General features: G+C 39.2%; 1 protein-coding gene across 1 annotated transcript; it reads right to left on the bottom strand.

Moving 5' to 3' along the window:
- Positions 1–11,193: 11,193 nt before the first annotated feature.
- SMIM38 (small integral membrane protein 38) lies at positions 11,194–16,998 on the bottom strand. The gene is made up of 2 exons (XM_075755372.1): positions 16,965–16,998; positions 11,194–13,704 (listed from the first exon to the last, which is right to left on the bottom strand). Exon 2 carries the CDS (start codon positions 13,139–13,141, stop codon positions 13,010–13,012), a length of 132 nt encoding a protein of 43 aa, XP_075611487.1. The 5' UTR covers positions 13,142–13,704; positions 16,965–16,998; the 3' UTR covers positions 11,194–13,009.
- Between the last annotated feature and the right edge of the window lie 374 nt (positions 16,999–17,372).

Raw genomic sequence — 17,372 nt, 5'->3', positions numbered from 1 at the left:
CATTGCGGCCCCAGCCACAAGCGATGGGAACGCAACACACACAAGCGCTCAGAAAACGAGAGTCTCGCCGCAGCCAGCGTACGCTCACCGAGCCAGGCTCTCAGCAGCGTTCAAACCGCACAAAGAGAGCCCAGAGCGGAGCCAAGGCAGGTACACGCTACCAGGGCTCCCCAGACCACGAGACTGGCTATCCTCCAGGTCAGACCCTAGTGTAAAGCAGAGCATCTTCAGAGCTGTTCTGCTTTACATCAGCTGTCAGTGACTTCGAGCTACTGCAGTTTTCAGGCATTGTTGGGATGTTTTGACCATACTCCTTTGCTTACAGCTTTGCACCCTACGTAGCATAGGAACTGTTACGGCAACCGAGGGACAGCAAAGGATTACCTTGCTCACAGACTGTCTTTCATCATATAGATCCAGGACACCAGTGCAAACTAACCACAGCATAGCCAAGAACCGAGGCCAGGATGACTAATAACAACCTTCTGAGCAGCCACAGCACGTAGTAGGAGCGCAAGAGTACAGAGAATTTTCAAACAAAATACTACGTAATATACCACATCCGCTATATTGTGCCTAGAGCTGGGAAAGCAAGCTTCAGCTGGTAATAAAACATGTAGCTGTTGTGATCAAAAGAGGGAATATGTGGTTCCCCATCTTACAAAACCTGTCATGTCTGTTATTCAAAATTATCTGCTAAAAAAATATGTCCAACCGTATTTCTGAATTTTTGACAAATTTTGGGCAAAACACTGAACTGGATCATAATTTCATCAGTTGTTATTCTTGTTTACGGCTGGACAGCAAAGTTGGGTAGTATTGCCTCTGTTCCTCATCACACAACTACTATGTGACATAAACGGGAAAGATTTCAAGATGGCTGAGCAGGATTTCCAGGCTGGATCTTTAGGCAGCCACAACCTGCAGATTATTTTTAAGATTTCTGCAGCTTTTGGTGGTAAAAATATGTTTGCAAGAAATACACTGAAACACTGTGTCATTAAAAAAATTATCATGTTCTTTAGCATTCATTTAATTTTAACTTGCATAGAAGTGGAGAAAATGGTTCGGTAATTATTAGATAACAAGTACAATTCTTCACATACCCATACTGTTGAGTTCAAGATGCTAAATAGCTAACTTAAAATTCTGATAGTTAGCACAAGCCATAGGTATGTCAATATCTGATTTAATCTAGTAAACTATATCCCCGTGCTAAAAAAAAAAAAAAAAAATCAAATAGAAAGAAGGAATCTCTCATCCTTCCTAGATATGCTTCCTGTTCTAAATCAGAAATCATTCCACTGCCATGAGCAACGCAACACTGTTGTGAGAGATTATTCATGTCGTATATGGAACTGTTTAAAGTACAGCTTGTGGTATATTATGATTTCCACTGTGGAAGTAAATACCAGGAAGTAACTGACAATTCAGAAGATCATCTTTTTTAGTGATTTTGCTCACATAAGGAATGTAATGAGCTATTAGTTGTCTAAGAACTAAGACAGGATTTCTAGCTCTCCTCTAAATGATATCTGTATAACCTGAAGACAAGGAAACAAATATATTGAAGGGAGGATCCTCCCTTTCCACACACAACCCTAGACCACAGCATTAATCCCAGCTTGTGAGGTGTCTCCCGGAGATACGTTTCCCAGGTAGTGGGCCGAGGGAGAACTTGGAAGGAACCAGTGCCCCAGTTCTGCTGAAGAAAGATTAATATTTAAAAGGGAAAAAAAAAAAATCATTCTTTTATTTCACAGACACCTTTCCAATTTTGATCTAGAGACAGTGATAGAGTTTAGCATAGCTAATATTCATGAGACCCACATGGGATGGTGTCAGTCTCTCATTTTAGCAAGATAGAGCAGATATCTGGACTTGGTATGCCAAATTCTAGGTGGCTGCTCGAAGGAGGGCATTAACCACTCCAGAGCCCTGAGGCACAGCTGTGATCTCTTCTTTTGAGCTTAAATTCCAGGTCAGAACCAAAGAAATCTTTCCAAACAAGATTTTATAAAATCTTTTCTGCCTTTGGAATTTGACAGATTAGTACTTTCATTTTTGAAAGCCTCCGGCATCCAGAGACACAATAAGACTCACATTTTCATGCCTCCTTTCAAAATGCAAAGCAGTGCTCTCAGTCGCTTACCTCTTGGTTTGATTTGAAAAGCTGCTGATCCTGTGCCGTGCTGCCACAGAACAACAAGGCTTGAAGGAAGGGAAGGCATTTCTTTATTCTTTCCCTCTCCTCTCTTGATAACTGCTCAGATAAGTTCTGTTATAGGCCACAGGACAAAATAATATAAAATTCATACAATTCATTAGCAAAGAGCAGAGAAACACCAACTCCATTGTAGCACTCTTCAGAGGCTATAAACTTCAGTATCCCAGCAGTTCATACAACAGGATCTAATGTTTTCAGAGTGTGAGGTACTACAACCAGAATAGTATCGAACGCCTATTTTTTTCTTTTTGCACATGCATATACCTATGCATGGCTCAACATAGAGGATCACCAGTCTAAATCACATAGGCATTACTGGCACATAAAATATCATCAGTGTATTTAGGAGAGATCTCACAGCTCTGATCTTTGAAAATTTTTTAAAGTAACGGCAAGAAATAGTATCACAGGCTGTCCAACCTACGTAAATGGTAAATATGTGTTTGTATCTATAATTCTATCAAAAGGTTATACATTTTGGAATCATTATGTACTGCTGAACTTATTTTCTTATTGTGATAATATTACAGTAATAATTACATGACACAAACTCAATTTATCACCGATACTCATGCACTATTTTGCACCAAAAGTAAATGTAGCTGATTATATGGTGAACTACACTTCGAATAACTCTACGCTTTTTGGAATCCAGCCTGAAACCTCAAAATTTTTCCAAATGAAACTATGTTAACAAAAATCTCAAACTCATCAGCACAGAAGTTACACATACTCTTAGCTAGAGAGAAACGTAATGAGTAGAATTTGGGGGAGATAAATTCTCCCAAGCACTCCAGAAATGTGGTAAGCATCTTTATCTTTGTGTTCAGTAAATCTTTTCCTGTCTTACTGAAGAATGATAATCATTCTTACCTGATTGAAATGAATTTGAAATAGCATTTTTTGAAGTAATCCACTACTTGAACTTTCCAATTAATTCACAAGAGCCACAAAAGCGCCTCACATAACATCATAATTTTAAAATCATCTGTGGGCACAGAAGCTAACCAAACTAACATGTGCACACACAATCTCCAACAGCGGTTGAAGATCAAGCTGCAGAACAGGTGATGCCACCATGTGGAGCCTTGACTGCTAAACGAGGTCAACTGACAGGCATTATTCTGAAGTAGGAGGACAAAATGGAAAGAAGAGCCCAGGTTGGAGAGGAAGCTTTAGGAAGCTGAACAACAGCAGCACGGGCAAGCTCCTTTTGTGCTTGAAAACATAAAGAATTTGACATCTGGCCTCTCCTGGAAAAAACCCAAGCAACATCTCCAAAGTAGGCAGTGAAGCATGGAACGGCGCTATAGACACAACAAGGAACAGATAAACTAATACACACTGGAAACTCAGATAAACAGGTGCTTCCTGGACATCTTTGAGAAACTCCAAAAGATCTGTGCTATGAGAAACAGTACTTATATATCCCACGAAAGGTTCTGAATTATCACTGAGACTGCTCCTAGATGCCACATTTCACAGCTCTGTCTTGCATCTTTTTATAGTTTCTTGACCAACTTCTCTATAAGACTTAGCTACAAGCCTGATTCTTATATCAAGCAACAATAACATTCCCCTTCTCCTGTTTGTCCAGGTGGGTAGCATTTTCTGCTGTGCCCACTTGTGGCCAAACTGGCCATTTATGTGTTAAAAGAGTAGTTAATGAACACTTTTCCCCATTATTATGGCTGATAGCGAGTCCCCAGTCCAGAAGCAGAGGTGGAAGCATTGATTACAGGCATAGCCACTGCAAGGAATAAACCTCAGTAACATCAAGGTTAATCCAGAATGACAGTTCGCTCAAGCTAAGTCCAGTGAAACGGGCAGGTTTGTTTACCAACAGACAGCTCCACAAGTAGCTACTTTCCATTCAATAGATTTATGCAGCAGGGAGTGCTTTGCTTATGTCGAAACGGTTACAACCACATTGCCATAGGCTTCCTTTGAAGTAATTTATGTCCCATTTTAACCTTCATCCATTGAGTGCAAGCTGAACATCTTTAGCTCCTCTGAAAACCAGCCTGGGTACCTGAATTCTGACACAAACAGTATTTGAACATCTGCATGCCTGCTTAAGTGAATGTATTAGGTCAATAAAATAATCTGAGCAGAAGTCCAAGGTGTATCTAAGGTCCTTGCCTGCCTTTGGACCAGAAGCCCAGCAAAGAGCAGACAATCAAACTCCATTCTGTAAGGCTCAGATGAAGCGGATTTCAAAATGGAAGGCTTTTGAAAATGACTGGATTTCCTGCACCAATATTTTCAGTAGCAGCTTCTTCTGTCAATTTTATATGACTCAGGGGAAGGAGGAGGGAAAAAGCCTAACTGGCCTGAGGCTACTAACAATGAATCCTGTCACACAGATTTTATTTTAATATTTCTCTTCATAGCATTGTAAATTCTCGTATGCAGCCTGAAGAGGTAAGTAGTTTTTTTTCCCCTTTTTTTCAAGTACAGTTGGCAGCGGATCCTACTCATGGTCAGTTGCTTGGCAACAAAACAAGTTTCTCTGGCTACAAAATAAATATTCCACATCTGAAATATTTGAGAAAACACTGTTTTTCCTAACTACATTCCATAGTACTTGGGCCACAGGGTTTCCCAGAATAGTCTAAAATGTTAATAGGGTTACACAAAGGACGACCTCCAATTAGATTATCACTCTAAGTCAGATATAGATACGTCCCCCTACATAACACTGTTCACATATTCTTAAAATAGTATGTTAAATCTACTCCATGCTCTGGAGCTCATGTAAAGTAGTTTAACTGCCTAGGAACAAATTAGCTAACTGGATCCTGCGCCCTTTTAAATGTAGGCGTGGTGGGAGACATTTTGCAGGGACTAAAAATCTGGAAGTCGCTATATTCGGTCTGAGATGCATGCCAAAGAAAGCATGTCTAAAGAAAGAGCCAGTGAGCGCAGACATAAAATCAGATATCTCATCAACTACCAGAGCCACAGAGGTATGCTACTGGAAGTACCTGCTCTGGGATCAGTACAGAAACTGTTAATTTAAAGTCACATGTCTTCAGGTAGCTCATAATTCTCACTGCCATCTTTCTCTCCATCCTTTCAGCACAACACTGCTTTGCTGAGGACACAGGCAGTACAAGCCAGATCTTCCAACCCTCTGAAAGCATTTGTCCCATAGACCAATTCTAAATAATATAATGGACAGATTCTTATTTTTCAGATGCAAAGAGAACGTGTCCGGACCAGTAGAGAAGCACCCTACAGAATCAGCTAACTGCACCATTTACCATCATGATCAACATTAGATGTCTAAGAAGAGACTAAGAATAGGACAAGCATATAGTGATGCGTTTTCAATATCATCTTCAGCTTTTGACACTCTGTAGCAAAAGGATTTCCTGCATTTAATAGCCCTTGATCAAGTTGTCTTAATACAAAGACCAGGGAGAAGAAATACCTATTTCTAGATGTTATTATTTGTTAATAACAACCAGAATACGGCAGTAATTAACTGTTGGGGGGTTTGTTGGTTGGTTTTTGTTTGTTTTTTATAACTTAGTGGCAAAGAAAAATTTATTGTTGAAAGAACAAAAGAGAGACTATGCACCTCATAAGTATCAATTAGAAACTCTGATGAAGTGGTGTAAGGCTGCCAATTCTCAAAGGGAGGCAGTCAAGAAAATGGTCTCTTAAGTCACATAGGCCAGTCCTAAGTTCAAGCATTCCTTTAAATACAGGACCTGGGCTCCAAATTAACCTGGGTCTTGCAGAGGGGGGGAAAAAAAAAAAGCACACAAAGATTTAAACATGTACCACTGATATGCAGTCTACGGATCTAAGGCCAACATGCAAACCTAAAAATCTCCCACACATATCTTAATGCTATGGATGTCTCTATTCTACATAAATTTCCCTTTTTTCTTTTTTTTTTTTTTTCCTTCTGCATACACCCAGAGCACTTGCACTCAGTGCTGGAAGCTCTGCATCTATCACACAGTCAAGTGTGAACAGGATCTCCAAACTAAGCTAGACATATCTGACCACTCATCTGAGTAGGCTAATCCAATAGACTTGTTAAGTGCCCACGAGTAACTTAGAGAGAAGCAACTACTGATTTCTGCTGTCATACATGGAGAGGAAAAGTTATTTTCCCTCCCTTTTGTTATACTCATTTGCCAAGTAGATTATTTTTCCAGGGTATTCCTGCCACATTCAGTGGACAGGATGGACAGTGCTTGCTTAATGAGTTTTCATGTTTTCTTCATTACCAGTACTTGGTCCCCGTGCAAGAATAATTAATTTCCTCCTGCATGTCCTTTAATGTTTATGTGTTTTGCAGATGTTGATTAACATTTTTGTTATATATACATTATCTCATTTTGCAATAAGAAACCGAAGTACAGAAGAATGACTTTTTTTTTTATCTACTTATTTTAGATGTCTCATTTCAGATTCTCAGAATTTGAATTCTAATTGTACCAGTTCATTTGTTACACTGGTACTAGTTTATCTGTTAAACTGACCATCTGCAGCTTTTTTCTGCAGCCAAAAAGCAAAGAAAACATATCTGTAAGTGTTTCCACTTAGAACTGAATGACAGGCAAAGACAGAATTAGTTTCCTCATTAGTGCACTCAAAACTTTAGTTGTCTTAAAGCTCTGCCCTTCTGCCCCATCTTCCCATTTCTGGCACGTTCCAAGCATTGTTCCTGCAAGCTTCAATCAATCCCAGAGCATTTCATCCTGTGCAATAAATGAGCAAAAGAACCTGTGGAAAAGTGCAGTTTAAAGCTGTATAATCATACTCGGGGAGCAGAACAAAAATTTCATGTAAACCTTAATTCTATCCCTGTCTTAATCTCAGTGCTCAACTTTGTTACATCCTATTTTACAGCTCACGTAATGCTCAGCATACAATGCTACACTGACACTGCTGTGTTTCACCAACAAAACTGGAGTATACAGATCCAGAGCACTTTATGCTGGGGGATGAGTGGTAGATTGGATGGAGGAATTTTTGACAGTTAAGTTTCACTGCAATTTGCTGATAGAAAAAAAAATAAAAATCAATGAAGCTCAAGTCCTAGGATTTATATTAACATTTGAAAAGGAGACAGGTCCATTTTGCATCCATAAAATGTCCAGCAGACATTTTGTCCAGCTCTTACTCCTTTGACAGTTCCCTGGACTTCTTATTCCAGGGCACATAATTTTACTCAATAAGTCTTAACCTCTCATCTTCAGCCTTGTCATGTATTTCAGACTCCGCTTTTGTCCTCCTTGCTAGCCCAAAGTGTCCTAATTTCATCTAGTCTGTCTCCTACCTCCGCCTGGTGTTCAATCAACCACTCACCCACTTCTGTGTGGGTTTTGCTCTCAGCCCCTATATCCAGCCACAGTGTCCACATCCTCACTGGCTGTTCTCATTTCAGCATCACTCCCTGCATCTTCCCAGCTCTCCCAGCTATACTGTTGTTCTTTACCAGATGTCTATCACTCACTCTTCTCTATTATCTTCCTACATGGTACAGTCCAGCTTGCCTTTCATCCACTACGCATGGCCCATTTTCCCCCTCTACCTAAAACCTCATTATAAGTTGTTTTTTTTTTTTTTTTTTTCCCCTGCCAATTCCTTTATCCTCATTTGCCCATATCAGATCTGGTCTTGTCTCCCTTGAATTTGAAGTAACTAGTTACATCATTTCCTTCGTATGAACAAGAGTTACATATCCCTGACAGGGAGGGGGAGAATCATCTCCCAGAATGGGACAACTACATCTTTTTGGAGAAAAACATTGCCAATAATTTTTTAGCATGTGTAAAACAATGTGTTTTTCTCTAGTCTTGTTCTTGGAAGATGTTAAAGCTGTTCTGGCTGAAAATCTCTGAAGAGAATTCAGCCTGAGGCAGACACCCAATGCAACATGGAAAAATTTAGTTTGAAAAGCTACTTTGACAAAGTTGTGAACAGCTGAAAATAGGGCTTTAGGACTGGAAGTGCCTGGCAGCCTTAGTAATAGATGCTGTTTCTAGCCCTGCCTGTACTGAGTCAAAGGGCCACCCTATAAGGTCACCCACTTTGGTGACAATCAAGCATAAACCAACTGCATTTTACAGAGTAACTCTGGGTTCCTGCTAACATAACTGAGACAAGACTTTTGCCGTTTAATTGTCCAACAATTTGATGCCTACATAAATCCTGATGGAGAGATCCCAACAATACTTTTCCATTCCCTAGGGCTGTGCCATGGAATACGAACATGGGTAGCAGCACTGGTTACAAGATTTCCCCCGAGCCTCAGTTTATGATGTGGCAGTTCATTGTAAACAGTTGGTGGACAAGCCACTGGGCCCCCAGCTGTTCAGATTCCTTCTGCGAGAGTCAACGTATTTGTAGCCCTACTTGTGTCTGCAGCTTCTCTACTCTGGAGTTTGGTGTAATGGACCTACCTAAAATAATTAGACCAGCTGTTGCATCACCAGATTCAATTAAAGGAGTCCTTCTGCAGGTTGGTTTACATGGTTTGACAGAAATTGTTCAAGTGGATGCTATTGTAATGGCACTGCAAAATAAAACTGCATAATTATTTTAATCAATAAACATAATTACATGGTCATCAGACCACGAGCTTATCTGTAATTAGTTCTCCATACCATAAAGCAGTTCATAATGCCAACTTTTGGCACATTGCAGCATGTCAGACAGAAACAATATTGGCAGATGACAGGATATTTACAACCAATTGAGCTTTTACAGCTCAAAGATTTTGAGCCCAGGGCAGGAGGAGAGGGGGAAACACCACACATACGCCCCCCCCCCCCCAAAACAACCCAACAACAACAACAACAATGAACATATCGGTTGTGGAACTTGAAAATGGCTATTTGGTTTAGGAGCAAATTTGGTTATACTGGTAGCATTGGAAAAATGTCACCATAAATTAACACAGTCCTAACACACCAACACAAATGGCATTTTGCAACTTCAGTTACTTACGCAGCTAAATTGATCATTTTTCTTTCAGAACTACACAAGATTGAGCAGTGTAAAGTGCAAAGGGCTGTCATCACAAGATATTGAAATATTAACGTTCGTACATGAAATATAGATGCACACACGTACCCATACACACATCCACACACATCTGTATGTGCTTACTGCCAAGTGTGATCATGAACTCTACAACATTCATAAACTGACCTTAATACCACCCGTAAGGCAGATCTTCATTGTAACACCGATCTTGTGGAGGAGGAAATTCAGATGTGGGAAGTTACAGTAACCTTCCTAAGGTACTCACAAAATGAGAAACAGTACTTACATACTGACTCCTATACTTTTGTTCAAATCACTGGTTAAAACCAAAGCAAAGCATAATCCCATAAATGTAAGAAACATGTAGTTACAATACCACAGTAACAGTTCTGCATCCATACATCATACAGTTGTATTTTTGGTTTATATGTATAAATATAAATGCATTGGATATATGTATTATACACACACTATTAGATAAGGCAAAAAAAATAACCAAGAAATCATTTCACACAAATGAAAATTTTTATCAGTAACAATGGATTAGAGTTTAACTTATAAGGTTCTGTAATTACACCTGCTTTTAGTAGTGCTTCAACAGGTCAACGTGAGTTGTTGGCTGCAATGGTTCTGCAGTATCAAACACAGTGTGAGATGAAAATCTATAGTTCAGTCTGTTGGCAGAGTCACAAAAATTTAATTTTCCAAATATGAATCAGAACGGAATCTAACCTCATCTTAGAGGTTCTCTGGGATAATGTCTTAAAGCAAAAAGTGGCTTTTCTTCCCAATAGATTCCACGGTAATTTTGGCCACTGTTTAGCATACTAGTGATATAAATTAATGAACACATACAGAATATATTTCTATGTAGGGGATTTTAATTGACATATATAAAGTAATTAATTTTACATTAGTAAGGATTTTAATATCATCACAGTATTTAGCTATTATTTTTCTATTTCTTTATATATACCTTTGTTTCATGTCTTCAAAGGGAGCTCTGCACTGCAATCTTCATTCACACTCTCCACAGCTCAAAGTTGCTATTAAACACATCCTTATTTTTAAATACATCTTTAAATGCAAACAAAATCAGTGGGGCATAAGTATCATCTTAATACCTAAACGAAATGGAATGAATTGTAAAAGTCTCCAAAGTTATTTCAGTCAAGCCCGTTCAAATCCCATTGGAATACAGGCTTCAAGATGGATCTTCAATAAACTACAAGTTACTCCCCAAAATTTTTTCTTCAGCTGCACTCTGTCCAGTAAACAAAGTAACTTGTAAGCACAGGCATAGTCTAACTTTTACATTTTAAAAATAAATCAATTACATTTAAAAATATTATTTTTATATCTTTTGAAGGAAAAAGTATGGTTAAATCAGATAACAGGATAAAAACAATCCATCTGTGACAAAATTCCAAATTAGCATAAAGATACCATGGGTTTTCAGATGCTAGAAGATTTCTTTCGGGCTACTTCAGAAAGTACCAAGGAGGGCCAAACGCACCATTTGCAGTGAAAAATAACTTCGACCTTCATGATGGCTGTTTCAGGCAGAAAGTAGGTCAGAAGTAGGGGTTGTCTACAGGATAGATACCTACCAACCATTCACTAAGTCTACCAATCAGTAAGTTCACCCAGTAGCAGCCATCTTTTTCTCCACCATCAGTAAGGGGAATGGTTATGACATCGCAAGCATGTCAACGTTCTGATGATTTCCTACCAACTGTGCCACAGAGGTCAATGAAAATTTGGCCTGTGTAAGAGTATGGTCCATAATAAGACTACGCTCTCTGATTTACATGGAAAGCTTCAGATGCTGCTTTGCAGGGATAAAAGAATCAAAGCTGTGAATTCCGTACCAGTGTCAGTTCCGTATATCACCGAATGTCAAAGGCATTAACACACAACTTCCCCTGTACCACTTGTCATTAAATCTACATTTTTAATCAATTAACATGAATATGACACTGTCAAATACAATTTCAATATAATTTAAATGCAGGATTAGAAGAATTGTTTCCTAAAGGCACTATCCATTTATCTACAGGCTTTGTTTTGAATACAACAGCTAAGAATAGCGATGATAAATTGAAAGAAGAAAAATGGATTACTGTGTTTATTTTTCCAGTTACTTATTATTAAAGGTATGTCTGCACATCAAGTAGACAACACTTCACTTTCCCTTTGTGGTCTTCTGGTGTCGGGAAACAAACAAAAAAAAAAGGACAGAATAATCATTACAATTAAGAACCACAGAAATGAATAAGGGGGTTAGTTACAGCTACATTTAATTTATTGTCATCTGGCTAGATTTCAAGTCAATGACATGCATCTTCAGGCATTGCAGCCTGTTTTGTAGATTGGTCATCCACCATAAATAAAATCTGAAGCTGACATCAATTGACCTTACATTTACCCTGTTCCACAGCATAAACATGTCTGAATTTTAGGAAGGCTTCAAAAGACAAAGTTATAAGGGCTGATTAGCAGTTACTAATGAGACAAGCCTGTACGAGTCAGAGTCATGAGTGAGCCAGAAACTCTTTATAGGAATGCTGTAGGGTTTTACCTACACTGAACTCTGATATTGTCATGTGAGCTACCAAGAGATACAGAAGCCTTCACTTTTACATGGCAGAGAAAATTATCAACCCAAAAAGGAATTTTTGTCAGGCGACTGGACTGAGGACGCTGCACTTCTCAAAGATGACAATACAATTTTCCTACTTTTGCTGTAGAAAAATGGACTTCTTAAAAGCAGATGTTAAATTGAGTTGTATATGCAGTAAGATTTTCAGATGTTTGATTTAGTATAACATTGATTTGAAAGAAGACAGTTCACTTGGAACAACTTATTTCATTTTGCAAGATGAGTTAACCAAAAAATCCCAAGTCGCTGTGGCCTTGGGCAAGTAGTCAAACCCTTTGGTGTCCTAATAAGCTCCGTATTAAAAGCCAGAAATGAAGGTACCTTGGCAGTGCTTTGGAGCCAAAACTCACTGCATGCCATGCTGTCACATGCCCCCCACCCCTGGTTGCTGCTGAAGCACAGCTAGAGTCCATCAACTGATGTGGCACAGATCTGTTTTTCATGGAACTGACTATTCCAGCAGTATCCAGCTCATTCTGGTACTCAGATATATCACTTGCTAAGAAATGGGAATAATCAGCAGGTTATAGTCAGTTAAAAACATTCAGTATGACTGATTGAGAAGAACCACCAGAAATTTGGTAACAAATCAGCCAACTGGGTAAAAATCCACTCCTGCAAGTCCACAGCATGGCACATGGATACTGAGCTCGGCCAGTAATCTTCAGCTTCATTCAGGCGCCATCAGTTGTTGCCTCCAGGCAGGCTGTGCAGCTGACATCTTAACATGCAGACCAGCAGTTAGTCCAGCAGGCAGCACGCCATCACATTTCACGTATCAAGACTGGGCCAGTGGCAGTCTTGGACTGCCCAGCAATAGGATTCCTTCCAGCTTGTCCAGATCTTTTAATTGGCAAAAGTCCACAAGTCTGTTCCCAACAACAAATTCATGCCTGAGTTTGATAGGAAGTCATTTGACTCAATCAGTTGTCGTTTTTCCCCCCCTCTCTCAGCACGAGGCTTTCTGAAGAATCTTCACTCAGTTGCAGTCTCAACAGGTCATTTCTCTCTCATCAGATCCCAAGGTAAAATCTGCTCTAGCTCCATTTACCTTATCAATTTCTCCCCATTGTCAATTCATATCTGAACAAGCCTTTTGAAGTCCCTTAGTTCTCTTTTCTCGTGTCAGGAAACCTTCGGGACAGTTTATAATCTATATAAGCACTAAGACAGGACCACAAAATGAATCGTATTAATATAATTACAACCAGTAAAATCATCAAAAGGACTGATTCCATATTTAAGCTAGAATAATGAGGTAATGTGAAAAAAATACTCTGGGAGATCTAATTATATAATGCAGTATTCAGTTCTGCACAGCCAGCCCAGCAATTCCTCTAACATTCCAATCAAAGTGATCTCACTAGCATGTGAGAGAAGAGTCCAGCTGACAGATTTGGGACATGTAACGTACTATTTAGTCAAGAGGCCCCATGTGCTATTCATAAAGAATTAACAACTCTTATATTGACAATGACAGTATTGTCAGAAGACCTTTGGAAGGGGGAAAAAAACCTCCATAAACTCCGTCTCTGTGAAGTTGGACTTTTTTTTTTTTTTTTGCCCCTTTTTTCCAATGCTGATGTAATCTCCAAACATCTCCAGCAGCAGCTGCTCAGCGAAACCAGGCACCTTCTCCCTAGTCCCTTTCAGCAGCACACGCAGCACTTTCCAGCTCCCTCAAGACAATCAGGGCCTTTCTTTCACCAATTAGCTATCACTTCAAGAGCCCTGCGCTGTCCAACGAGCTCTTAAGAATGGTCTTTGCAGGAAACAACACTGGAGGAGCTTTTTTTTTTTCCTAGACAAATTAAAAGGGGAAGAAGGGAGGCAGGGGGGAGAAAAAAAAAGCACAACAAAACAAATCAGAACACAGAAGCTGTCCAAAATGCATCACACATTTAGTACATCGACAAATGCAGAAATGTTCTCAAGAGCCAATGCTAGAGCAAGGCACACACAAAAAAACCCGCTCCTACTTTAAGAGATAGTTTGTTTAGTTGAATATGTTAAACAGGTTTCATAGAAAGAAGGGCTCTTGTTACAGCAAGTTTCTGAGCTATACGAACCAAAAGGGAAAGAAACTCCTGGAAGATTATGTTCTATTTCCTTATTTGGCTCTCCAAATGTAAAGCAGCATTATTTGAAGTAGACATTATAGGAAAGAACTCTGCTTAGCTCACTTTAAATATAGATGGATTGATGAAATGAGTAATTACTGGAACTGCTAAGATCTTTTTGAACTTACTCAACTAGCAAGCTCCTTTCCCCAGAAACCGCACTTTCCATCTAAAAAGAAATTAAAGCCTGATTCAGAGACGTAAAACTCTGTGAATTTTACATTCTTTTTCCTTTAAAATCAGGGAATAGGTACAGTAATACCTTGAGGTCCTCATTGATGCCAAGTCCCCATTAGAACAAGTACAAACTCTAGGACCCAGTTCAAGAAGAAAACAAGGAACTTTTATAGATGTTTAAGTAATACCTCGCCTGGGCCCAGACTTCAGCAACTGGACCTGGACAAGTGGAATTGTGAAGGCAAAAATGTGAAGGATCAGCAGTAAGTGAAATGACTTGGGCAACGTCCAAGCAATAGCACAGTGTCAGGACTGCTTCCCTACACTTTCAAAACTGGGAAGTGTCACTATTCTCTTACAATACCATTTTCTGGTCAAATTTGTCCTGATTGGGGTAGCCTCATGAGAATCAACACATTGCCTTCTACTAGGACAACACAAATATATTTACATTGCAATAAAAAAAATATATAGTCTATTATCTTTTATTGACTGTGTATCAGGAGCAATGCTGCAGGCTTTGTAAACAGTTAAATGGCATGGCAAAGCAAATACTTTAAGGGATTTCAGGAGTTTGTTCACGTTAATGGGTACTCTTAACTACTAGAGGGATTTTTAATGGAGTTGGAAAGTGTCAAAACTGGTCAGATTGCTTAAAAGGAAAGTCTGATGTATTAGCCTATGTGCATTTATGAAGGAATGTGAATCAACTCAAATTCCTCTGTATAGGAAGGCTCAACCAAGGGATTGTGTACACACAATCAGGATTAAGAAGGAATCTCTGTGGAGGTGCACCGAACAATGAGTGTCTTTTTATACCTACAGACTTCAAAAGATGCTAAGTTTAAAGGGACTACTCCTTTCAACTAGCCAAGATTTTGCTAAAAAAATGCACCAGGCTGGAGAGAACAAATATATATACATATATATGTTACTAGGGCCACCTCCAGTTAGAGGGAAAAGGATGAAAGGGACCCAAAAGGTCTATCAGTTTGCCCTAAAGCAAGATCAGCTATGCCATTCATGACAGCTGTTTCTCTAACCTGTTTTTTTAAGAGACCTACACCCACACAGATGAGAAGAAAAAAACGTTGTCTCATCTGAAAGGGATTTAAGCAGGAAAAACAGTTTGACAAATTGTTCGGTCACTTTATCTGCTACAATACAACCACTGTGAGCCCGCAGCCAGGGGCTCCACATTACATGCTCACTTGGGCACCCGGCTCATTTGGTAGCTGTAAAGTGATTTATTGGTTGAGGCAATGATATCTGTTTTTCTTTTTTTTTTTTCTCCCCCCAGAAAAGCACATAACTGTATGTCTCCTCCGGATGGATGCGATTGCTATACCTGAAAGTGTATCTTTTGTGACAGCCATGTCCCTTCACCCTGATGCAATCCTGCAGTCCATACGCTAGCAGGATTGCTGAAAGCCACCAGCAGGATTTTACCAATTTCAACATTAGCTAATGGGACTGTCGCGCAATACAGCACATCCTATGCCTCGATCCTCAGCTCCAGTTCAATCTGTTAGAGGCGAGAAGCCTGGTGGTTATTTCAGGGCACATGAGGAACGAATTGATGGTTCATTCCAGTGCCAAGCGAACAGGTGCCTCCTCCCCGGGCTCACAAGTGGTTCACAGCTATGCCGTCTCTGGCGTTCCGCGAGAGGTGTCAAAGCTGGAACAGAAACCGCACAACCCTCACGCCTGGCGCTGGACTCCGCTTGGGACAGGCTGACACAAAGCCGGGTAAGCTTCCACGACGGCTGCCTGGTCAATAGCAGTTCTATGGCTCCACATGCCACGGCTGTCAGCTTGGCACTCTTCGTAGGTACTACATTTATTTGCACAAAGGAACACTGCGTTTCAGTTGCTGAAGATGGAAAGATAGCGCTTTCCTGCTTAGATTTCACTTAGGACAGATTTCCTCCCATAGAAAATTAATGGCACAGCATAAGCAAGGCAAATCTACATGCAGATGAAAAGATTGTGTGGCTAGATTTTAGAAAAATACAGTTTAATATGGATAGCTGTTCTTCCCTCCTTTGTAAAGTATTTTGAGTCTGAATGAGGAAAACCACCATGTAAAGCCTATATATTAATGATTATTATTTGGATTTTCCCAAATATACTTTTTCACACAACAGATGTTCCTAACGCCTGGCATCATTTTTAATGATTTGCCTTTTCAAAGAATGCATGCTGTATCACACATAAAAGCATCCTCTCTGCTCAGAGTTTATTTTGTTAAAATCATTTTTCAAATAATCATCTCTCTAGAGAACAATGGCATGATGGAACAGTATTCCTGATGGGTGATATTTTATTACTAACATATGTTTTCAACATATAACCAACATTATTACCCTCTTCTGCTATAAACATTTATTAAAATCATCTAATTTGAAACTATTCCCAAGACAAATTCCGTACTTTGCTTTTAAATTATAACATAACATTGTCCTGGTAATCAGTGCCCATTGAAGGGTAGTTGAACAGAAAAAAGTACATATTATGCATTCTTGTTGACTTTTAAAATGTAAGGCAACAGATTTCATATCTAATTTCCAGTTCCAATTATAAAGCAGTCTACCTCCTAAAATATCACTACATGCCTAAAATTTTGAGATATCACATGAATTTACAAGCAACAAAGCAGACAATAAAACAATAATCATAAAATATCCACTGTTATCATCAGCTTGAAATATATCCCAAAGCATAAATAAATTAGAATCAAAAAATAATAAGATATTTGACTTACTGTATTTATCACACATTCAAAAGTCAGGATATCTACAAAAGAAAACAGCAAAGAATTGCAGGTGTCAGCATGGCTAACAAGAAGTTCCCAGTTCATTGTTAAGAAAAAAAGAAAAATTCAAGACCAGCGCTTATCTCTTGGAATCACGTGCCTTCTATAGTTATCAGAGTCAAAAAGGCACCTTGCTCCAGTTTACATACGCGAGATCTCCTGAACAAGCATTCTACATTGCACTGAAAACAAAATACCACTCAAAAAGAGCCAGATCAATGTACTCATAGCTTTAGAGGACAAAATCAGACATTCAAAGTCAATTCAAATAACTTGCGATAATATGCACATATCAAGATCATTCAATGTTGCATTGAGTCAAAGGAAAGAGCAAACACCTGCCCCACTGGTTTTCTA

This window comes from Balearica regulorum, chromosome 5, assembly GCF_011004875.1.
Source record: "Balearica regulorum gibbericeps isolate bBalReg1 chromosome 5, bBalReg1.pri, whole genome shotgun sequence".
Lineage (NCBI taxonomy): Eukaryota > Metazoa > Chordata > Aves > Gruiformes > Gruidae > Balearica > Balearica regulorum.
The sequence above is the reverse complement of the archived record's forward strand: the minus strand, read 5'-3'. Positions and strand labels throughout refer to the sequence as shown.

What these genes read in the sequence shown, in the direction of transcription:
- SMIM38 (XM_075755372.1), bottom strand. Translation starts at nt 13,141, where the DNA reads ATGGAATCAGTCCTTTTGATGATTTTACTGGTTGTAATTATATTAATA.